The sequence below is a fragment of the Trachemys scripta genome, chromosome 2, assembly GCF_013100865.1.
Source record: "Trachemys scripta elegans isolate TJP31775 chromosome 2, CAS_Tse_1.0, whole genome shotgun sequence".
NCBI lineage: Eukaryota > Metazoa > Chordata > Testudines > Emydidae > Trachemys > Trachemys scripta.
Window position 1 is genome coordinate 80,910,262 of NC_048299.1, and position 24,706 is coordinate 80,934,967.

The window sequence follows — 24,706 nt, forward strand, 5'->3', positions numbered from 1 at the left end:
ATGGAGCGGCTCGTCCACGCCGCCTTGGCGCGGCTGAGCCAGGAGGAGCTGGCGCGCTGCGCGCTCTACCTGCGGAGCTCGGAGCCGGCGCGCGGCGCCCGGGCCGAGCTCCAAGGCGCAGCTGGGAGCCCGGCGCAGCTGGCGCAGCGCTACGCGGGCCGGGCCGCCGAGGTGCTGAGAGAGGCGCTCCGCGACACCAGCGAGGCGCTGGCCAGGCAGGAAACAGCGGGAGCAGCGGCAGCGCCAGGTAAAGGCAGCTGGCGAGGGCGGAGCGTGAAGGGGGTCGGGCTGCAACCGGAGCAGCGCCCCCGAGTGCGAGCGAGGCGCTGATCCGGGCTAGCTGGCACCCGCCACAGCCCCCTCCTCGGCTCACCTGCCGCAAGCCCCGATCCACGCCGCGGCGAAGGGCCTCTCGGAGCTAGAACGGAGCCGGGAATCCGCCCCCCTGCCCAGACAGCCCCCAACCTCGGGCTAGTGCGGGGGGCTGAAGGATTCCAGCCCACTGCCTATCAGCTCAGTGAGCAACCCCCCCTTTCAGTCCATGTCTGTCTCGGGGGGGGATAATATTAAATACCGAACAACAGCTTTCACCCCCCAGCCACAAAACAGGGGTCTGTGTTTAAACAGCCAGGGGAGCCATCCAGCTCCCCCTGCCCTGTCTGTTGGAGTGGGCAGCTCTCTAGTTTTGCTGAAGAATTAGACTAGACAGAGGGAAGCACGGGCAGGGCCGGCTTTAGGAAGTGCGGGGCCCAATTCGAACAGTTTCGACGGGGCCCCGACAGGGATGACTAAAAAAAAAAAAAACTACATAAAAAAACACGCGGGGCTTGTACTAACCCGGCCACGCTCCTAGTCTTTGGCGGCGGGTCCTTCACTCACTCCGGGTCTTCGACGGCACTGAAGGACCCGCCGCCAAAGTGCCGCCAAAGACCCGGAGTGCCTCCAGGTGAGTAAAAATTAAAAAGGTGCCTCTAGCCAGGGAAGGGATTCTCTGTCACTTGCCCCCCACTCTGGGCGGCCCTGCCACTGGTTGCGGGGCCCTCTTAGGCGCGGGGCCCGATTCGGGGAAATTGGTGGAATTGGCCTAAAGCCAGCCCTGAGCACGGGCCTGTGTTTCAAAGCACGAGAGAGGTGAGTGAAAACCCAAGAGATTTGTTAAAATAGGAAATCCAGGGGTGCGTGAGTAGGTACTGACAGTGCTGGAGATAAAGCTCCAATAGTACGTGGTCCCATTCTCACAGTCGCAACAGAATTATATTGTTCTGGCAAGCTAGCCCGCCGGGACTCTATTTCTTTCCTGTAGGCACAGCCCCGGTGCATTATCTCTGGATCACCGATTCAAAGCCAGTTCATACCTGCAGGCACTATCAACCATTCACACTGAAAACTAGGACATCTAACCAAGTGAATTATGTAATCCACAGGTTGAATCGGCTGCTAGTGAAAATGATGGCAAAACTCCCACTGACTCCAATAGGAGCAGGATTTCACACCACACCTGCAAAACTAAGCAAGGCTCATGAACAGACATTTGTTAATAAGAAATAAGAAAGACTGTGCCCAGGCTGGAGATTTACATGGCCAATCCCAGTATTATAGCTTTCCTTTTGTGTTTGAGAAAACAAACTGAAAACTTAAAAAGAGGATCCCAGAAATAGACTGTAAAGATGCACTTCAGGTGATTAAGACAGTAATTTAGAGAGACAGGGTGGGTGAGGTAATATTTCTTATTGGACCAATTTCTGTTGGTGAGAGAGTCAAGCTTACACAGAACTCTTCTTCAGGATATTACCTCACCTACCTTGTCTCTCTAATGTCCTGGGGCCAACACAGCTACAGGACCACTGCAAACTACAGCAATGACAGAAAATAGACACCAACCCAGGAGCTGGAATCAAAATGTTTTTCCAGTTTTGTTTATATAATCAAAGTTAATATCCTATAACTTGGCAGGTTGAGAGCTGATAGCCAATAAAAATAATTAATGTAAACAGGACATAAGCCTGCCATCCTCAATTTTTATATGTCTGACCCAAACAAAATCACTATTTCCTTCAATGAGAATTTTACATAAGTAAAGCTCATAAGCCACCAGATAAAGATTTAGAAGTTAGTTTCCAGTTGAGGTAAAGTTTAGCACAGCAAGTTTACAGTGTATGGGCCAGGGTGAGGCTCTATTTTGGGCTTCTCTCCCCAAGGCCTTTTTGGCCAGAGATTTTGTATTGGTGCCGCCTGCCACTGTTTCAATTTAAATGGTAGTAGCAACAGTAGGAGAGCTAGTGTAGATAAGGCACTGGCAGTATTTTAACCATGGTGTCAAGTAAAGTTTATCTGAGTAGTCTTAGATAACACTGTGTTTAATATACTGACAGCTGCCTTAACTCCTAGTCACTGTTGCCATGAGCGGTGGAGTTGGAGCAACACGGAGAACTTGACAAAAAAAGCTAGTTCAGACAGGCTTAACTCACCTGGTCAAACTGCAGAGCAGGAGAAGCTTATGCCTAGGCCTGCAGTGATGTGTGCGTTTAGCATCGGGGGAGAAGATTCTGAATCTGGTTTGTCTCTATAGCAATGTGTCAATTGTGACTTACAAAAAATTAGGAAAGAAAGATATTAAGAAGTCATACAAAAACAGCTTTACCTGTCATTTGAGCTGCACTTATAAATTACTTGTTTTTAAATATCCACACAGCTGCTGTACCGAGAACTGGTGAACAACAAACCGGGAATCAGACAAGTGATACAAGTTTTAAAGGAAGAAGAACTGAGCAAAGTGACTATGACGAATTGGTAATTGTACTTATTTTTCAGTTTTCTCAGAACAGTTCAATACCCATGAAGCCTCTGGGCCAAGTTCTCCTCCCAGTGCAACTTCCCTGGACTTTAGTGGAAGCTGCCCTTGTGTGACAGAAAGCAGAATTGGCCTGATATTTGTAAATAATTGAATTTTGCTGAATTATGCAGTTCTCTCAGGTTAATAAAGAGGACATTGAATAGTTTGCTTAATCCTGCTATACTGTGGGCTGGAGCCTGAGTACAGCCAGGTTAAGCAAAATTTCCAAAAGGGGATCTCCCTTGGGATTGAGGGATGGAAAGCTCCCCTTGGTATGCAGGTCATGGCCCATCCTATAAACATGGCCAGTTGTAGGGCTTACTACCATGTAACCCCATCAAAATTAATGGGCTTATTCACAGCAGTAATCCATATGTGAAGATATGTTTGCAGAATTAGGCCATTAGCTATTTCATGGCTGTAACTATAGCCCCTGGACGATAGTAGTAATTGCTTCCCCTACACTCCGTCTACAAGAGGGATTATGGGTAGTGAATTTGCATGATTATGGATCAAGTGGCCACTCTCCTCTCCTTCAACCCAGGATCAGGCATTGTCATGGAGAGTTGGCATGGAGCATTGCTCCTGGAGCAGGATAATATCCTGAGAGAATTTTGAAAAACAGGAAAAGCTTGGAAGCAAATCAGCATCATGTACAAAATTAAAGGAAGCTATACTTACACCTAAGATATGAATGCTGGAAATATGCCTGTCAACTTTAATAAATTCCCAAATAAAAATAATGAGAGAGGATACAATCCTGGAGCTCTCAGGCTCTGATCCATAAAGGTATTTAGGCTTCTAACCTCTTGACTTCAATGGAAGTTAGGAGCCTAGATATCTTTGTGGAACTGGGCCGTAGAGCTCAGGTATAGCTAGGGTGACCAGATGTCCCGATTTTATAGGGACAGTCCCGATACTGCAATTAAGAGCAATTTTTTTTTTTTTAATGGCACTGTTAAATAATAGAATACCAATTGAAATTTATTAAATATTTTGGATTTTTTCCCCCTACATTTTCATATATAGTGTTTGTGTTGTAATTGAAATCAAAGTATATATTTTTGTTTACAAATATTTGTACTGTAAAAATGACAAAGAAATAGTATTTTTCAATTCACCTCATAAAAGTACCGTAGTGCAATCTCCATCATGAAAGTTGAATTTACAGATGTAGAATTATGTAAAATAAACTTGCATCAAAAATAAAATGTAAAACTTCAGAGCCTACAAGTCCACTCAGTCCTACTTCTTGTTCAGCCAGTCGCTAAGGCAAACAAGTTTGTTTACATTGAAGGGAGATAATGCTGCCCTCTTCTTATTTACAATGTCACTAGAAAGTAGGGTGACCAGACAGCAAGTGTGAAAAATCGGGATGGGGGTGGGGGGATATATAAGGAAGAGACCCAAAAATCAGGACTGTCCCTATAAAAATCAGGACATCTGGTCACCCTACCAGAAAGTGAGAACAGGCATTTGCATGGCACTTTTGTAGCCAGCACTGCAAGGTATTTACGTGCCAGATATGCTAAAACATTCGTATGCCCCTTCATGCTTTGGCCACCATTCCAGAGGACATACTTCCATGCTGATGATGCTTATTTAAAAAAAAAAAAAAAAAAAAGCATTAATTAAATTTCTGACTGAACACCTTGGGGGAGAATTGTATGTCCCCTGCTCGGTTTTACCCGCATTCTGCCATATATTTCCTGTTATAGCAGTCTTGGATGTTGGCCCAGCACGTGTTGTTCATTTTAAGAACACTTTCACTGCAGATTTCACAAAACACAAAGAAGGTACCAATGTGAGATTTCTAAAGATAGCTACAGCACTCCAACCAAGGTTTAAGAATCTAAAGTGCCTTCCAAAATCTGAGGTACACAAGGTGTGGAGCTTGCTTTCAGAAGTCTTAAAAGAGCAACACTCCGATGTGGAAACTACAGAACCCAAACCACCAAAAAAGAAAGTCAACCTTCTGCTGTTGGGGTCTGAGTCAGATAATGCAAATGAATATGCATCAGTCTACCCTGCTTTGGATTGTTATTGAGCAGAACCCATCATCAGCATGGACGTATGTCCCCTGGAATGGTGGTTGAAGCATGAAGGGACATGTGAATCTTTAGTGCATCTGGCATGTAAATATCTTGCGACACCGGCTACAACAGTGCCATGAGAACACCTGTTCTCACTTTCAGGTGACATTGTAAACAAGAGTGCAGCATTATCTCCTGCAAATGAAAACAAACTTGTTTGAGCGATTGGCTGAACAAGAAGTAGAACTGAGTGGACTTGCAGTCTCTAAAATTTTAGATTTGAATGAAAAAACAAACCAGTTTTTTGTACATAATTCTACATTTGTAAGTTCAACTTTCATGATAAAGAGACTGCACTACAGTACTTGTATTAGGTGAATTGAAATAGTATTTCTTCTGGTTTTTTACAATGCAAATACTTGTAATCAAAAATAAATATTAAGTGAGCACTGTACACTTTGAATTCTGTGTTGTAATTGAAATCAGTATATTTGAAAATGTAGAAAACATCCAAAAATATTTAAATAAATGGAACTCTATTACTGTTTAACAGTGCGATTAATTGCAACTAATTTTTTTAATCGCTTGACAGCCCTATTTGCAACACATCAGTTTGATGTTCTAGACAAGGCTATAGAAGCCCAATCCTACAGAGGCTCCCCCAGTCAGTGGGATTTCTCTTAGTAGAGTAGTTGCAGGATTGGGCCCTCAATCGTGTGTTACGTGTAGAAAAACCATACTGTGTTAGAATGCTGTTGTTCAGTTAAACTACAGATCATTCATCAAACAAACATTTTGAATTAACAGGATACGTATGACATGAGCAAAACCCGTGTGGCTTTTATGATGTGTGTGACAACAGGCAGGCACGGTGCAGAAAAGGATATTGAAGTAATGAATAAGTGGTTTGACAAGTACCAGTTTGAAACGCCTTCTGGACAGTGCATAGATCCTAATGGGCAGGTAAGTCTTAAAAAATTATACCATACCAGGCAGATAGCTTCAAATGGAATGCCTTCCACACCCCTCGTAAGGGCTCACTTGGTGCTATTTGAAGTTGTACTGAAGCAGAAATCAGTACTGTAAAATGTTTAGAAAATATTTCCCCACCAGAGCCCAGAGGTATTGATTATCTTTTATAGACAGGGCTTGGGTTAATTGAAGTCCTGAAGCTATGGATGTGGATCCCTTGAAAGCTGATCTTCCTAGGGAAAGGGACAGCCTAATGCAGAAAATGTTTAAAACTTTAGCTCCCTGGGTGGCAATAGAACTTTGCAAATGAGCTCCCCTCCTCCAATACCCCACAAATCCAAATGCTTGGGACACTCAGTTGCCTTATCTGCAGCTGTGTGGCTATAGGCTGGCTCGAGTAACCTCTCTGAATGATTGATTCCAGGCTTGACTTGAGACTATCTGAGCCAAAAAAAATAGTAGTTAATTATTTAGAAGGTTTTTTCTTCCTTCCCCTTTTACCTCTTAATTGCCAATCTGCTGTACATTATTAGGCTATTGGGCTTTTTCCCTACCTTTGATTGCCCTTTTGTGGAAGGGCTAATCTTTAGGCCTCATGATCTTTGTAAGGGACTGAGGCATAGGCAGTGTGGCCTAGCAGTCACAGCTAGGCTGGTATCTATCAGGCAAGGGTGACCAAGAGGTGGTAATCAGTGAGCAGGGATCGGAGTAATTGCCAGAGTGAAGATCAGTAAGGAAGAGTCAGTCAAGGAGATCTTGATAATGCGGTCATTACAGCATTGCTGAAACTGGCCCTTTTTCTTCCATAATTCCTTTGTGTGTTTCCTAAGATTATAAAAATCAAGTACAATATTTGGGTCGGATTCTACCTTTGCTTACACTTGTGCAACACTATTGATTTAATGGCAGTTGTATCTGTGTAACGGAGTGCAAAATTTGGCCCAACAATGTTATTTCTGTGTGCCTGAGGTAATGTGAATAATTTCTAAAATACTGTTGCACCAACTTCCTGCAAAGTTTTTGTACCATATCATGTTGAAAAATCTATGAATTTAAGAAAACATGAATGTATTTGAATTTTAAAGGTGCCAGTATAGACTGCATTGAACACCCAAAATGTAGTACAGTATATGAAGTAAAGCGCTTGACAGCTTTCATATTTGCATTTACATGCTAAAGTTATCATTTCTCAGGTCGGTTTCCTTTGTGCTCAGATCCAGTGGTACAGCACCACAAAATCTGTATCTGCAAAAGGAAATGCTTGCATTTTAGAATTCAGGCTCATTCCTGGTATTAAAATGCAAGGCTGAAAAAGCTAATCTGTAACCCCTATTTACAAATGAACCCACCCAATCTTGGTCCCATTCCAGTCAATCTGAATTTTGCAATTGATTTCAGAGGGAATAGGATAAGACCTTAGGGATTTCAGTGGGAATTCTGGGGGCACAGCTGCAGAACTGACTTCTAAATACTCTCATGACTCTTCTTTTAAGGAGTTGAGTAAAGTTAGACTTTCCATCACCACATCCTCATTCTGGAGCATTTTTAAATTAAACAAAATACATGTTTTGAGGAATCAATTACCCTTCAAAACTCTTCCTTTGCCATTGCTCCCATCATTTCTTCAGTTGAGATAAATTAACTGGAACTTGAGAATATTTACCAGGAAAAAAAATACACATGCCCAGATCTTTGCCTTGTATCAAAACCTGTAATTCCTGGATATATTTTTGTAGCACAGCGGGCACTCACCGCCGTGACACCTCCTGCTGGTCATCCAGGAATTAGCTCAGTTCCAGTCTCAGAGCACTTCCTGCTGGCTGGTGTCTTCCTACCAGTGCCTGCTTCCTCCTGATCTCCACCACTTATAGCACTTCAGGTGCCGCATCCCTCCTAGACCCCAGTGTCCCTTACCTTTGGGTGCTGCCGCACAGCAGTGCTCCCATACTCTGGGTCTTCCCTCCTCGGGGAACCCCAATCCCCTAAATCCACCTCACCTCAGTAACCCTCTGCTAGTCCTCATCTAGTCCCTTCCCTCAGGAGCAAACTGCAGTCTGAAGTGGTCACTCATCATCGGCTAGGGGGTTTGGACCTGTTGCCTTTCAAGCCCCAGCTGCCTCCCTGCAACCCTAGTACCTACCCTGGCCTTTAGCAAGGCCTCAGCCTGGGGACTCACCAAGCCAGAGCTCCTCAGCTCTGCCTGCCTTTCCCCTGCCTTGCTCTGTCTCAGGTACCCCGCTTGCTTGTCCTAGCAGCCTGGTCCTCTCTGATCCTCAGCTGGAGCATGAGTCTTCTCTCATTCCCTCATCCTGCCCTTTTATCAGGGTCAGCTGGGCCCTAATTGGGTGTGGCTACACCTGTGGCTGTTTATCCAACCAGCCTCCCTTGGCTGCTTTTAACCCCTTCTTAACCGGAGCGGGGTGACCGCTGTGCTACAATTTTAGATGAATAATATCAAGTGTATTGCTCAACTACAGCAGTTTAAATCACAAATCCTTACAGGTCTGATTATGATCTCACTTTGCAAGCGTAAATGAGGATCAATTTTTATGAATTTGCTGAGGTGCCAATTAGATTTTAAAGATGAAATCTAACAAACTAAATTTGTCAATTTGATAAGTTTTATAGCTAATATAGGAATGGAATCTAGTTAGGATAACTCCTTTTTATTGAGTCCAGGGAGCGTAACTTACTAATTTTAATGCAAGGTTCTATTCACACCAGCTTTTATTTTGGACAGTATTTCTCAAATCAAGACACGTGATGCTCTTAACCAATCAAGATTTTGATAATTCACCTAGAACCACATATGTGTACAATCAACAGTTCATCAATCAAGTGTAGACCTAGCCAATGTTCTAGGCATGTACTGAACACAAAAATAAAGTCTTGCAAGCAACTGTCCTAGACGAAGATTGAGATTCTGCACTTATCTCATATACCAGTACAAATCATCAACATTCCTAATTACACTTACTTATGATCATCTGTCATCAATTTTTCAGTACCTCCAACACATTTACCGCTCTTCCCATATTTCTCCAAGTAGTAAGGATGCACTTGTCTTAAAGATACTTTTAAGAATCCCTGTTGTTTGAATGGGGTGGCATGGAGGGGACAAATTTAAATTTTAAGAACAATTATATAAATTATAGTTTTAAATCTCTTAGGCCAGTTTGCATGGGCTTACAAAGACGAGCATGCTTATAGCAATAGTTAGTTAATATGCAACATTATGCAAGACTTGAGGTCTCACTAAAGAGTGTAGGCTCAAGATAACTTTCAGTTATTTATATTCAAGATCAGAAAGAGACATACAAGCTGAGGTGAAATCTCACCATTTCTTTGTCCTGTAACCCAAGAGGAAGTGAGAGCTGTTCACCATGCTGCTCAGTGTCCAATAGCACATCTGGGTTCTGCAGCTAATCAGTAAGCTCTTCTTCCTGTAACCCTGGATGAAGGGAGAGGCTGTTTGAAGGGGATAAGCAAAACTCCATGGTCCCATAAGGTGACCCAGTTTATGTATCCTGTTGGAGAAGGGCAATCCTCTGATTTTCTATCTGATGTTGTCCAACTGAGGGCTCAGATTTCAGCTATTTCTCTTTTGTTTCCATTGGTATCCAGTAGATGGCATAAGCATATAACAAATTTCTTCAATCCTTTTCTTATCGGAAGCTTTTTATGTTGGATTGATTTCAAGGATTTTTATTTCAATTCTCCTCAGACTAACCTGTTTGCCCTGCAGCATGGGGTCACAGCGCTACTCAGGTTTGGCAGAGCCACCGGTTTCATGACAGAGGGGTGGCCGGACAAAATTTGAGTGAGTAGCGTTTTGACCTGGTGCACAGGGTCACACCACCATTCAAATTTGGCCAGTCCCCTGTCTGTCATGATGGAAGGGTGGCCAGACCAAATCTGCCATCCTAGTCAGCTGCCTAGTTTCCCTGTAGCTAGTGCAGCCGATGATGGGCATATATTGATTCTCATTATCTTTAGCTCCAAGAGGAATCTAAAGGTTTGGAATATGCATAAGGGCAATTGGTGTCAGTCTTAGGCTATGTCTACACTGCGCAGCTTACAGTGGCAGAGCCGTGCCGCTACAGCAGTGCTGCCGTAAGGTACGCAGTGTAGCCACTCTTTGTCGGCAGGAGAGAGCTCTCCTGCCGACAAAATAAAACCACCCCCAACGAGGGGCGGTAGCTTTGTTGATGGGAGAATGTGTCCCGCCAACAAAGTGCTGTCCAGCGCATTTTGTCGGTAAATTTTTGTTGGGCAAGGGTGTGGTTTTTTTCACACCGCTGACCGACAAAAGTTTTACCGACAAAAGTGTAGTGTAGACATAGCCTTAGTTGCTGCAGACAGAAGGGCAGAGTGAGAATTGTAGCTGTTAACAATGTTTTTCAGGGCATGTTTGATACCTCTGGCTTCTTACAACGTATAGTAGCTTTATATTAATATAACTCTAATGACCTTAGTGGGGTTACTCCTCATTTACAATTATGTGAGTAGTATCTGAAGCAGTCTCTAAGGCCCCAATTCAGCAAGGTACTACCTGGGACCTCACTGTCTACTTATTGGTTGGTTAGCACAGGCAGGCAGAGTCCCTGGAGTAATGACAGAGGCACACAGAACATCTCTTTATTAGTGGATGAGGGCACAGAGGCAGCTCCCCTCCTACCAGTAATGCTGCTGACCAAACACAGTTTTGTTTTCTCCCTACAGCAGGAAGCACATTCGCCCCTGAACTACCTCTCAGAGTTACTTTCTGTGTCAGGGGCCTTTCCCTGCTGGGAGGAACCACTCACTTAGGAGCAATCTGTTGGTGTGCTCAGAAACACCCACTCACCCACCAATACAATAACTGTTACTATGTTTAAGAAGAAAGTGACAGACTTTATGCATGTGATTAGTACCATTGATTTCAATAAGACTTTTTCACATGCCTAATTTTAGGCATATGCTTAGGTACCTTGCTGGTTTGGGCTCTAGATCAAGAAGGGAAGAAATCTAAATCACATAATACAGCTTTTTGTTAGCTATTATTATTTATTTGTATTATAGTAGCATCTAGGAGCCCAAGTCATGGACCCACTATGTACAGTTAATGATACTGCAAGGTGTAGTATGGCTTTAAAACTTTTTATGGCTAATTAAATTGATCTTTTAGCCTTATTATTTCATTTGTTAATAAATAATTTCTTTTGAGAATTAATTGTTTTGATCAGCGTATCTAACACAGCTGTTTGTGACAGGAAATATTGCCAGCACTGGAAGAGTTCCGGGATCAAATCAATCAATCTGAGGATGAAATTAGCTGCTGCCTCATTACTCTTATGAGTCATGGGAGGAGTCACGGCCTCATTCAGGGGAAAGATGGTGACACAGTTGACCTTGATGATATATTTGCGTTATTCAACAATATACAATGCCCAAAGCTCCAAGAAAAACCTAAAATCTTTATCATTCAGGCATGCAGAGGAGGTGAGCAGGACATTAAGTAGTGTTTGCAGGAGTAGTATTGAATTTCAGACTCTTTTTATGAAGGTTTCATTTCAGGTCTCTATAAAGGGCTTACAGTATGTATTATTAAATCTAGCCCAGTGACCTCAGCAGTTCTCTGTACTCTGGTGTTGGACAGCTGTATTCAGGCCCAGTTCTGGTCTCTCAATCTCGAAGCAGCCAGCACTGAAAATAACACAGAGAACACGTGTTCCACCCAGAGAGGGTGGCAATGCCTTGTGTTACTGCACAGTGACACCCTGGCCTGTAAAGAACACCCCATTACAAAACGCCAAAATGAATCTAACCTATCCTCCTAACCCAGCAGAATGGTGGAGGTGACAAGGGCCTCAAAGTTAGCAAAACTTATGTAATGGAAAATGGGATAGTCCTCAGGGCTCTGATGGGAAACTGAAGACAAACCCCTTCCTCACAAGAAAAGGTACATAAGGCCTGACTTCAATTAGTGCCTGCTCTTATTGGGCAACCTCCTGGCTTAACAGTTTGCCCCCACAGTATCTTCTTAGAAAGGCCAGCTTTGCCAAGCAACAGACTTTTTTCAGTCCATTGAATAGTCCCATAAGACTGATTTCACTGATGAAATGCTTGTGGGGATTTGCTATATATAAGATGCAATATTTCACAAGTTTTATCAAAATTGATACACAGAGTCAGAAATAATACACTGCCATTTTTTACCAGGAGATTGTGTTTCCTAATTATTAAAAGAAAGGGCTGGGAGCCAAAGAGGAATCAGGGTTCCAACAGGCAGACAGGCTCATGGGGTCCTAATAGATTCAGAGAGGCACCTAAAAGAATCTTATTCTAATCATTTGAACCTCATAGATCTGCAAAATGGATATAGAAAGCTCCCAAGAACAGTCTCTTTCATGATATTTTGTGGGGCTCTGGGAAAGATGTAACCAAAACCTGAATCCACCCCGGTTCAGAGCAAACTTTCGGTTTTAACGCAAGTCAAACATCAACCGAGATCAATGGTTCTTTGCAGACTTGAGCTGTTGCTATTTGCACAACTTTAGACATTATTGTCCCCCATAAGCCACTTCCCCCCACAGCCAGGCCGCACCTTCCTCCCAGACATTGAGACCGTCTAGTAGAGTTGGTTGATAAAATTATTTTCTTTATCATTACAATATTTGAAATTAAAGTGTTGTTTTAGTTCTTCAGGTTACTGAGATACGTGATATTTGTTTTCAAAATTTTAGTGAAATTTTCATCAGTTTTTGGTTTCAAAATGTTTTTCAATATTTTTGATTTTTGTTTTTTCTCTTTTACCCCCTTTTCTTCTTCTTTTCCAATTTTTTCCAATTTGCAGTGGATAGAGGGAGGGGCAATGGAAAAAAAGAAGGGGAAAAAAAGGAAAAATGACAAACCAGAAAATTGAATTAAAAAAAAAAGGAAGAAAAATCCTGTTATTCATTTTCTAATTTTGAGTTTAAAAAAAAAGTAAGAATTTCTGATTTTGATAAAAATAATATATTTAAACAAAATGTATTTTACTCAAAAAGTTTCCTCAACTCTGCTATCTAATAATCCAGCTAGCTAGCTAACCCCATTACCACCATATCTCAGTCCCTGCATTCCTTCAGTAGCTATAGGTGGGAGTGCCAGGATGGGAAAATATTCTGATACCTTGTAGCTTTTGTACAAGAGAAACAAGTGTATAAACAGCGCATGTATGGCAACAGGCAGTCATTTTACAGTGTGTTTAAACATATTTCCTTGTCATAAAAACAGGAAAAGAAGACCATGGAGTTGAAGAGCATGAATCCAAGGAAGCTAATTGTACTTATAACTTGATAGCTATCAGGAGGCTGCCAACAGCTAGTGATTACTATGTCGTGTATTCCACTCAAAAGGGTAAGAGAGAGGAGGCCAAGTTAGGCCCCAGTTACATACATGAATTGTGGTTGATTCCAGTGGGGGTTTGTGTGTGTGTGAGTAGAATTTGGCCCTTTATAAATGCAATTTCTGACTAATATTTTTTTGGGTCCAGTTCCAATTTAGTACAGTAGTTGTTATCCCCATTCTACAGAGAGGTTAAATGACTTGCCCAAGGTTACACAGTAAAGCCTGTGGCAGAGCTAGAATCTCTTAACTCTAAGCCCTGTTCTTTAAATACAAAAGTATTTCTGACATAGGCTTTGGGGTCTCTCAATAACTTGTATTTCATAGTAAGGGGAAAAGGGTAAGAGATTTATACTGAGGAAAATACAGTTTTTCTCTATTGGGGCCAATATCCATACAGGATACAGAAGGAGAATGTGAATTCACGCCAGTAGTCGTATGGGGAACAGAGACTTTTCAGTTCCCCAAATGGGGAAACTGGGCCTAGTGGAAATGCTGATGTAACCTCACCCTGATATGATAATGAACTCTAACAGCTGGGAGGTGGCCCAGAACAATGGCCTGATGGGCAGGCCCTAGACCAGTGGTTCCCAAACTTTAACAACCTGTGAACCCCTTTCACTAAAATGTCAAGTCTCGCGAATCCCCTCCTAAAAATGAATGTTTCCAGGGATTTTCTCCTTTACCTGAGTATGAAATATAAAAGTAGTGATCTGGGAAATATAAAATTAGTTTTTATTACATGCTTATTACACACTATTTATTATTAATTATTATTGATAATTACAGTATTTTTATTACATTATGAAAACAGCAATACTCTTCCAAGTTCTCACTTTTGCAGCTTGTATTACTTTGAATAAGCCTGTTCTAGGACAAGGCTCCTATGTTTCATCAAGGAGTATCAGATGTGAAACAGCATGAAGGTATTTAAGAAGCCAACTCAAAGAGTTCCTCCTACACAGTCATTCAGGTGTTGAGCAGTCCAGGCAAACAACACATGTTACAACAAAGCTTAAACTTGTTCTTCATAATAATTTTAAAAACAATACTAGCTGCCTATTTAATTTTAAAAACAGCAAAAAATATCCACCTCCTTTTCCATTTCTTTTAAGGAGTCTTGAAGTTTAAATTTCCTCAGTGTGATAGATATGCTTGTTTTGATCTGCTTAACTCTTGGAAGTCCAGGGCTCCGGGCTGCTGGCCCCCTGCTGTCTGGGGTCCCTAGGGACAGCTCTGTCCGCCATTAGGGAATTTTTTCCTGAGAACCCCCTGTAACATTTCGCAAACCCCAGTTTGGGAACCACGGCCCTAGACGGATAGAGAGATCTCTGGCACACAGTAGGGAGAGGCGGTCTCAGGTTGTCCTGACAGAAAGGGGGTCAGTAAATGGACATTGATTTCAAAAGATGTAAGATTTTCTTTTTCTTTTCTCTACGTTTAAAGGCTTTTCTATATGGGAAAGTTATACTGGTCTAAGCCATGAATTTAAACCAATATCGTACTGCTGGTGTAGCACCCCATGTGGACACTCTGATTCGCCTATGAGTGCCTTTTTCAGTTTAGTTTATGTCACTTGGAAAAACTAAAGCAAAAAAAGCTTTTCTTTACTAGAATATATGTATCCACACAGGGGGAAGGGTGTCTATGTAGTGCTGGTAAAGCTATACTGGGAGTTAGGTGCCTAGGCGCATTTAAAAAATCCCACTAAGTTCTCATCTGCTTCTTTAGGAATCTAAATATCTTTAAAAATTTGGCCCATGGTTAGGAAACCAAGTAAGTGGCTGTTTTTTCAGAGATGCTGAACCGCTGCATCCTCCAAAGAAATTAGCTGCTGCTGCAGTGAAGACTGACATGGGGCTATTAATAGCAGTGTTCACCACTCAGAAAACGGAAACCTATCACACCTCCAGTTTACTGAAACCAGGCAAAAGAATTGTCAAACACAGCTTCTGATGGAGAATTTTACTTTACATTAGTAACAAGATGGGGGAAAATCCACTAAAATTTGGTGTCACGTGCGTGGACTAAGGCACTTGTGCTATATCATGATGGAATGAAAAAAAAATGCGTCAAATTCTTCATTGGATTTTGAGCTAGCATTGTTCAGTTTCATCTGTGACTAGTATATTCTGATCTACTGAGCGGCTGGCGGGGGGAGCAGAAGTGTGTGTTTGCATTTCTTTGTCCTGATTTCAGTAATGATAATTGCATTAATTTTAATGAATTGCATATTTTTTTAAAGAAATACGACAGTGGGAACTGGAGGTGTGTGAGGGAAAACAGGCCTTGAACTGGAGCTTCCTTTCTCTGGATCTTTTCTTGTCCTTCTACCTTTCTTTTCCAAATTAGCTCTCCCCGCCCTTCCCCCCAGAAAGACTATATTGTTCAACATGTATAAAAACAATAAAGATTTGAACAGGGCTTTCTTTTGTGGGAAGGGTTAGAGGTGGCCTATGTATGGAGTTCAGTAGAGAACATTTCTTGTAGTTGCAGGTACAAAAGTCCCTTACGTCGCAAAGAAGCATTTCCACTAATGCAGTCAAAATTACATATAAGTCTCAGATATTATTTGACCTTAGCAAGTTTGAACTAACTTGAAACCACAAAAACCAAGGCATTCAGAAAAAAAGCCACACAACTACATACATCCCTTCACACTCATCTACATCCGCTTTCAAATACACATCATCCCTAACAACTGAGTAAATCAACCACAGTCATCAAGGCAGTGGCAGTTTAGAGTTAGTGGGCAGCTTCATTTTCGGCACACACACACACCCCGGGACCCAGCCAAGAAAAAGAACATTCTTTCTTATCCTCCCCGCCCCATTTTTCATTCTTTTTTTCTTCATCCTCCTCTTATATTATAAGTAATAGGAAGTAAATGAAAATAAAGTGAGGTACCTTGATTGGGGTAGGGGGTTGAGGTGCAGGAGGGGGTATGGGGGTCAGGTTCCGGGACGGAGTTTGGCTGCGGGCTCTGGGCTGGGGCAGGGGGTTGGGGTGCAGGAGGGGGTGCGGGAGTGAGGCTCTGGGCTGAAGTTTGGGTGCTGGGTGCAGGCTCCGGGTTGGGGCAGGGGGTTGGGGTGTGTGGGGAGGAGGGGTGCGGATTCTGGTAGGAAGTTCAGGTGTGGGCTTTGGGCTGGGGCGGGGGTTGGGTGCGGGAGAGGTCAGGGGGGCGTCGCTTACTTGGGCAGCACGGCTCCCAACGTGACAGACACACCTCTCTGGCAGCAGCTCCTAGGTGGGAGGGGCCGGGGGGTCTCTGCGTGCCGCTCCCGCAGTTCCCGGCCAATGGGAGCTCCAGAGACGGCGCTCGGGGCAAGGGCAACATGTGGGGCCTCTCCCTCTTCCTCCTCTCTCTCCCCCCCCAGGCCGCAGGGACATGTCAGCCGCTTCCGGGAGCAGCACAGAGGGAGGGAGGCAGTGCAGGCAGGGAGCCACCTTAGCCCTGCTGCAGGCACGTCTCTGCGTGCCCCTTGGGAGGAGTGGGGCAGCGGGTCTCCGTGCACTGCCCCTGCCAGCACACGGAGCTGCCTCCCCCCCCACCAGGGGCACACAGAGACGTACCAGCAGCCAGCCACTTCTGGGAGCAGCATGGGGCCACCAGCCACGGAATGCAGGCAGCCTGCCTGCCTGAGCCCTGCTGCGCTGCCGGCCGGGACTCGGGAGAGGTTGTCAGATGAGATTTGTCCTGCATTTTAGCGGGCCCCCCTGTCATTGGGGGCCCCGTGCCACCACACTGTTTGTTTCATGGTAAATCCACCTCTGCATCAAGGGATGCCCGACAGCTTTCACTGTCCCCGTGGCATGACAGAATTCCTGGGGGCGGGGGGAGAATTTCTTAGTTTGTATTTGTATTGCAGACCTCCCAACAGTCCTGGGTTTTGTGGGGCTGTCCTGCTTTCACCCACAAAATCCCCTGTCCCTGTTGAAGCAGCTTCTGTCCTGCACAACTGGCTGGGCTTGTCTCCCCACTCGGGGCATTTCAACCTGGCCCTGGCAAGAGGGGTTGCAGTGCCACACAGGTTTGACCTGGCCACCTGACAGGGGGTGGCTGGGCCACATTTGACTGAGTGGCATTGCAATTCTGTGCACTGGGAGCCAGGTCACAATGCCTGGAGCAGAGTCAAGCCCAGCCAGCCCTGCAGGACAGGAGGCACAGGAGCTGCTACTGCTGTGGGGTGAGCATGGGGGGGCTAGCTCTTCCACTTTCTTCTCCCTCCCCGCCACTTTAGCTACTGGAAATGTTGGCAGATATGGTATTGGCTTTAGGAGCTATAATACCTTGCTATTTGTGAGCAGCATTCAGTTGTTGGGTGGTTTGTAAAGTGTTACAGTTTGTTAGGTCAGGAAGAGCCCCATTAAACTGGTAGTGTTGTCTGGCTTGCCACGAGGGTGTGCAGCCTACTTTCCTCCTTCACCTCCACCCACCTCAGTTTAGGGTGACCAGATGTCCCGATTTTATAGGAACAGTCCTGATATTTGAGGCTTTTTCTTATATAGAAGCCTATTACCCCCAGCCCCCACCCCAGTCCCGATTTTTCACACTTGCTGTCTGGTCACCCTACCTATGCATTTGTTATGCAGACAAAACTACACAGGATCATTTCAGGGGGCAAGACAAAGATGCCACATTTATTATGATAACACAATTTGATTTATGACCAATAACTAATATCTAACACCTATGTATATACACACACACACACATACACACAGACATCAAATGTTCTGCAGCTGCTAGATAGTTACCAGTTCTGAATGTAGCTTGAGTTTGTGGCTTGGGTTCATAGATTGTGGCGGCTAACTGGCCAGGAAAGCCGGGCACAAGGAAGGGCTGAGTCTCTGTTGGGCATGCACTGATGCCCTTCCATGTTGGCAGCAGAATGTACCCTCCAAAGTCTTCCATCTCACCCATCCTTTTTGTAGGCTTTAGTTTGAATCCAGACTCTATAGGTCTTGCTGTGTCACGCTGCCTCTGGGTTTGGTGTGATTGATCACCCGTCAATTGCAGACTTGACTTTCAGCCTAGGACCTGGCTTTGATCTTCCTTCTATTATACCTTTGTTCTTTTCTTTTTAGGGTGGACTCTTCTTACTTTGGTCTGGTCCCCACTAAGCCCCCACTTCGAACTAAGGTACGCAAATTCAGCTAATGTTAATAACGTAGCTGAATTCGAAGTACCTTAGTCCGAACTTACCGCGGGTCCAGACGCGGCAGGGAGGCTCCCCCGTCGATGCCGCGTACTCCTCTCGCCGAGCTGGAGTACCGGAGTCGACGGCGAGCACTTACGGGATCGATCCCAGAACATCGATTACCTGCCGCCGGACCCTCCGGTAAGTGTAGACGTACCCTTTGTTAGGGCTCTTGTCTGCATCTTCAGCCGTTGGTGTTTGAACTCTATTTCATCAGAACAGGCTGGGGCTGGAGGTTGATTCCATCATCCATACATACCTCATTCACACATTTAAACTAAACTAATAAGATTACAGCAGGGTTTGCAAAAATGAAGGTTGCAGCAAGCTCACAAAATGGAGTAAGGTTGTAAAATGGAGTTTGAATTACAATATGGCAAACAGCGAACAGAAGTAGACAAGTGTAATGAATGGCAAACAGTGAACAGAAGTTACAATGTAGGCAAGTGTAATGAATGGTGAACAGAAGTTACAATACTGAAACAGTGCAAGTCTCAGTGATTTAAGCAGGAATTGGATTGATAGTGAAACTTACAAAGGCAGCTGGCTGAGCAGCTATGGCTCTTAACAAGCATCTTAACGGTTAATTAGCCAGTTATTGGGGTAACCGGTTTTATGAATGAATATTGTTTCATTCATAAAACTTTACTTATGAAGTTACATTAATAAAGTGAACAATTAAAAACAATTTCATTTATCAGTTTTACACATTGGGAGGCTGGGTAGCACCATGGTTCTGCCAACTCGCTGCCCTTTTTCTGTTCACTTGTTCATGGTGGTGAGCAGTGGCAATGCAGGGACTGCACTCCACAGGAAACTCAGAACCACAATCGATTCTAGCTGATCCTAACATGGCTGCACAGGAAGGAGGACGAGAACCATTATTTCTCCCTTTTCCTCTAGGTGCCCATGTTAGGACTAATGATCACCTGGTGTTAATATGTCTTTAAAAGTTCTTAAGTTGCATTTTGACAATCAACTTTTATTAGGAAAAATCTAAACTGACAAGCTGTTCCTGCTTTTTTCCATCTGTAGGTTATGTTTCTTTGCGTAACACGGAAAAAGGCTCTCGGATGATTGAAGCAATGGATGAGGTCTTTTCAGAGCAAGGCATGAAGTGGCATATAGGGGATTTGTTTACTAAAGTAAGTATGCAACAAAACTGCATAAAGAGTATGTTCAAGGTGACTTGCAAAGGAAAACTAATTGGGTGTCTGCTCTTTATTGCGTCTTTGCAATGTGTGAAGATAGGCTATACGGTAGGTATTTGGGGTGTTTTAAAGTTTTTTCTCCTTTTTCACTTCAGAAATTTGGATTTTGTTTACACTGAAGGGCAAAATTCACTCTTGTTCTGAGGACCAGCATAAGTTCTGTGCAGTACTCACATCTTTAAAATAGTGCTCCAGTGGTATTTAAGGTTTCAGAGTAGCAGCCATGTTAGTTTGTAGCCGCAAAAAGAACAGGAGTACTTGTGGCACCTTAGAGACTAACAAATTTATTAGAGCATAAGCTTTCGTGGACTACAGCCCACTTCTTCGGATGCATAGAATGGAACACACAGAAAGAAGATATTTATACATACAGAGAACATGAAAAGGTGGAAGTAACCATGCCAACTGTAAGAGGCCAATCAATTGAGATGAGCTATCATCAGCAGGAGAAAAAAAAACGTTTGAAGTGATAATCGAGATGACCCATAGAAGGTGTAAGGAGAACTTAACATGGGGAAATAGATTCAATTAGTGTAATGACCCAACCATTCCCAGTCTCTGTTTAAACCGAAGTTAATTGTATCTAATTTGCATATTAATTCAAGTTCAGCAGTCTCTCTTTGGAGTCTGTTTTTGAAGTTTTTTTGTTGCAAAATTGCCTCCTTCAAGTCTGTCACTGAGTGGTTAGAGAGGTTGAAGTGTTCTCCCACTGGTTTTTGAATGTTATGATTTCTGATGTCAGTTTTGTGTCCATTTATTCTTTTGCGTAGAGATTGTCCGGTTTGGCCAATGTATATGGCAGAGGGACATTGCTGGCACAATGGTATTTAAGTGATACATACACCTTGTGCTGTCATTCTGCACAGGGGTGAATTTCACCCATATGCAGCTGATAAAATAGTTGAATTGTAATATCTCAAGAAACAAGAGATTGACAACCAAGCAGCTGGAGAGGAGAGGAGATTTTTAATCCGATTGTTTTAAAACTCTTTGAGTAACAGCTTATTTACCATCAACACCTGAGACATACTTGGAAGAAAGGATGGTATGATTAGAGTCACCACAACTGCCCAGTTTGAGAAAGCTCCCAATATGGGCCTGATACCTCCAGCAAAATCAGGGAAAACTAAACTTAGCATTCCTGATATTTACAAGGCAAAAGCCCCAAATGTTAAAAAAATAAAACACGTTCAGGTTTTCTTTATATAAATAAGCAACTATAACAACAACAAAATGGAACAACCTCAGTATTTTAAATTTCCTTTAGTGGTCACCCTTAATTACTGTGTATGTTGGGCCAGATCCTCAGAGCTACACCAGTTTACAAGAGCTGAAAATTTGGTACATTAAATACATCTAAAGTAACAAAGTTAATAGAGAACATATACTCTACATGCACATGTGATATTATTACTGAGTTGATGCAAGTGGCTTTCAAACAAAAAAATAACATCATTTTCACTGTACACAAATCAATGAAAAAATATTTCCATTGATGATCATCAAAATGTAGAGGTAGGCAAAGTAAGAAAAATGCTCCTTGAGAAGTCAGAAATCCAGTGATTTAGACTTTTGAATCTGGCTTGTTACAAATGGACTAGCAAATGAATAGTATAAACAGGTCTGATTTGTTGATCTAAAGATATTTACCTTTTGATATTGACAATTTGTGTTTTTATATACTGTTAAAGTTTAACTTTTTCAATTTCAACATCTGTTTTCATTAAATAATTGTCTGATTGCTCCCGATAATTTCACACCACTGTGAAAATTTAAATTGATAAAATCTTTTAAAAATAAACATTTGATATTAGCCATTGAAATGATAAAAAAAAAAATTGAATTCTGACAAGGCTAGCAATAAGATACTAAGAAAAGGTCTGCAAAATAAAAAACAATAAAATAATGTACAGGACTGAAAACAAGCTGATTAAAATCATAGGATGCAGGATGGGAGTGGAATACATGGGGGTGGGGGATGCCCAGCCAAGGGCTGGGGTGAGTTGATTTTCATGCACACTCACTAGGGAAATAGTTGACATTAGGTCAGAGCCCAATACTTTTCACTGTGGAGGCTTGTGTTCAGTTAGGTGACAAGTGGGCAGAAGCCAATTCATTCCTCCCTGTGGTTAAAAAGGGCTCAGTGAACACTGCAGAGTTCACCTCAGAGAGTTTCCATTTAATGCTCCCTTAAGGAGGAAGGGATTCGATGAGTCTCTGGCAGAGGATACAGCTTTTAACCCCTCACCAATCCAAAGGGAAAGGAACCATTAAACCTTCGGAGGGGCCTCTCCATGGTGTTATTGAGTCTTGCCAACTCGCTAGACAGGAAGAAGCCACACTGTCATTGGCTGCTCCTTCCATGCAGTTCCCCCTCCCCCAGATGGGAGTGCAGTAACAGGTGCTTTGCCTCAAGTAGAGCTTTTGCTTCTTGTTCAGTTGTAGATGAAGATTTAGACAAGACACAAATGCTCCAGGACCCAAAGATGCATGGTCTGCCTTAGGGCTCAGCCTACATTCTTCCGCCCACCCCCCTCAGCCCTCAGATTATGTGTGTAGTAGCATCATTCACCAGTGAAGGTTTGGATTATGTTTTTATTTATTTTTTGATTAAGGTTTTATTTTTCAGATCAATAACAACCTGGTGCAGGAAACCTTTAGTATCCATGGATGCCCTGTGAAAGAGACAATAGTCGTGGAATCAACTCTGACCAAAGCCGTATACCTTGCACCGTAACTGGTTGATCAGTGGAAGACTCACTGCCTTTTGAATTGCGCAAAATACAGACAGTGAATAAAAATAAAATAAATACAGATAATAAAGTTTAGTCACCTTCTTCCAAATTATGGTGAAATTCTTAGGATGTTCCTTTTAACTAACCAGCTTTATTACTGCATTTTAACAGCTATTTTCAACAGCATGTTTTTTTCAACAAATAGTCCCATTTTTAGAGAGCACTTCTTTACAGGATCTTTGAAAAAACCCACTTTAGGTTCTTCTATTTGCCTACATTTATAAATAAAGTCAACCAGTACAAAAAGTTTTATGTTAAGAAATCACTGGCTTCTTTTCCAGTTCTCTAGAGGGCATTTTCTCTTTCCCTGTACTACTTCTTAAAACTCCACCATAAAATCTACCCTAACATCCAACAAATCTCTTACAACAGCTTAGTCCTAAGTATTAGCCTGGGGAGTCTGTTCTACTAGCAGCAGTGTGACAGAGTTGTTTGAATGTTACCAATAATATGTCCAGTAATCTCAAGTGTGTGGTGATGCACATCATGCATCTGAAGAGAATAATGGGCCCAACCACTCTATTTCCAAGGCAAAATAAGCCTGCTCTTCAAGTCCATGGGAGTCTTTCCATTGGTTTCAGTGGATTTTGGATGAAGTGCTTAAAGAGGGGTACTGTTCATAACATTGGAAGGCAGGGGGAAGAGTCTTCCTATGTTGCATAGGATTTACTGTATTGGCTCAGACCAGGTACCCACTTATTCCACAGATTATTTGTTAATATACTTTGCTTTATCTTTACCCTGTTTAAATTTAATCTGTTCCCACGGCACCCAGGCCCACAACGTGTTTGGTTATCCTGAATTTTGCACTGTCAGTAAGTTTTATACCGAAATATATTAGTATTAAGAAGTTGAGATAATTATAAAGCCATTACATTATATAATGGCATAGTCTCATCATAAGGAAATGTGTTCAAATTTGGTCACTTAATCTTTTTTTTTAAAAAGGGGAGGCATAGCAGTAGTATATTATCATATTGAACTTTACTTTTTAAACTTTTTATCTGTATTTATTTTATTTTTATTCTCTGTTTGCATTTTGTGCAATTCACATAAAAATTGTAAAGGAAATAGATACCTTGATGCTGAAGAAAATACCCAAATGTTAAAATGTTTTAGTCTTTCCCCGAGGCTGACTGTTCCAATGATCTTATATGTATATGGTTTCCTGTTTGCATCCCTTCTCTGTTTTTCTCTGTCACGGGAAGAAATGCAAGCATATTTTAAAATGAAAAATATGGCTTCTAATTTTGAATTATTAAACCTAATTAATCCTTGTATAACACTGGGGAGAGGGGAGTTATTTTGGAGACAAATTTGATCCATGGTTTGTTTTCTCTGCAAGGTATTGCTGATTTTAGTAAACCAAAGAGCCACTAATATATGTTCCACCAACCTGAGGAGCCTGGTACCTTGTGATCTATGGGGCTTGAGAAGCAAAAAATGAGGAAAAAATAGAAAGGCATTAAAACACCCAGTCTGTTTTTTTTAATCAACTGGGAAAGGAAAGAGAATAGAAAGAAAGTAGAGGAGATGACAGAGATGAACCAAAACAGAAACATAAATAAAGTGGCCCTACCTTTTTTAAAGGTTTAGTACCACTGAAATACAGTGTGTACTGACTGTTCAGTATGCCATTGAAATGCTGATTCTACCAGCCATAAGTACCATCTTTAAGGCTTTAGAGCCTTAGGATATGTCCACACAACAATAGACACTTGCAGCTGGCCCACGCTATTCAACTCAGACTCGAGAGCTAGGGCTATAGGGCAGTTTTATTGCTGTGTAGACTTCCAGGCTTGGGCTGGAGCCTGGGCTCTAGGATCCTGGTGGGGGGGCAAAGCGGGGGGAGAAGGGAAGGGTCCCACAGCGTGGGCTCCAGCCCAAGCCTAGAAATTTATACAGCCCCATAGCCTGAGTCTTGTGAGTCCTAGTCAGCTAGCATGAGCTAGCCATGGATTTTTTTCATTGCTGTGTAGACATACCCTTAGATATGCTCCTTCTTGTCATCTTATTTAGAGCAATTTCTTGAAAACCTTTACTTATACAAGTTGCCTCAATGATGTAAATTAAACTATTAACAAGTAAAAATGATTCTTAGGAGTAGGCATACTTGCATTACCCTAGTGCAGGGGTAGACAACCTATGGCACGTGTGCCAAAGGTGGCACGCGAGCTGATTTTCAGTGGCACTCACACTGCCTGGATCCTGGCCACCGGCCCGGGGGGCTCTGCATTTTAATTTAATTTTAAATAAAGCTTCTTAAACATTTTAAAAACCTTATTTGCTTTAC

General features: G+C 42.7%; 1 protein-coding gene across 1 annotated transcript; it reads left to right on the top strand.

Moving 5' to 3' along the window:
• CASP14 (caspase 14) lies at positions 1-24,231 on the top strand. The gene is made up of 7 exons (XM_034761017.1): positions 1-247; positions 2,693-2,790; positions 5,674-5,829; positions 11,091-11,319; positions 13,096-13,218; positions 19,443-19,552; positions 22,248-24,231. The coding sequence occupies exons 1-7, from the start codon at positions 1-3 to the stop codon at positions 22,353-22,355; spliced, it is 1,071 nt and encodes a 356-aa protein (XP_034616908.1). The 3' UTR covers positions 22,356-24,231.
• Positions 24,232-24,706: the final 475 nt, after the last annotated feature.

Coding starts and splice junctions, on each gene's coding strand:
- CASP14 (XM_034761017.1), top strand. CDS start 1: ATGGAGCGGCTCGTCCACGCCGCCTTGGCGCGGCTGAGCCAGGAGGAG. Junction 13,219..19,442: donor CGTGTATTCCACTCAAAAGG/GTAAGAGAGAGG, acceptor TTCCATCTGTAG/GTTATGTTTCTTTGCGTAAC. Junction 19,553..22,247: donor TAGGGGATTTGTTTACTAAA/GTAAGTATGCAA, acceptor TTTATTTTTCAG/ATCAATAACAACCTGGTGCA.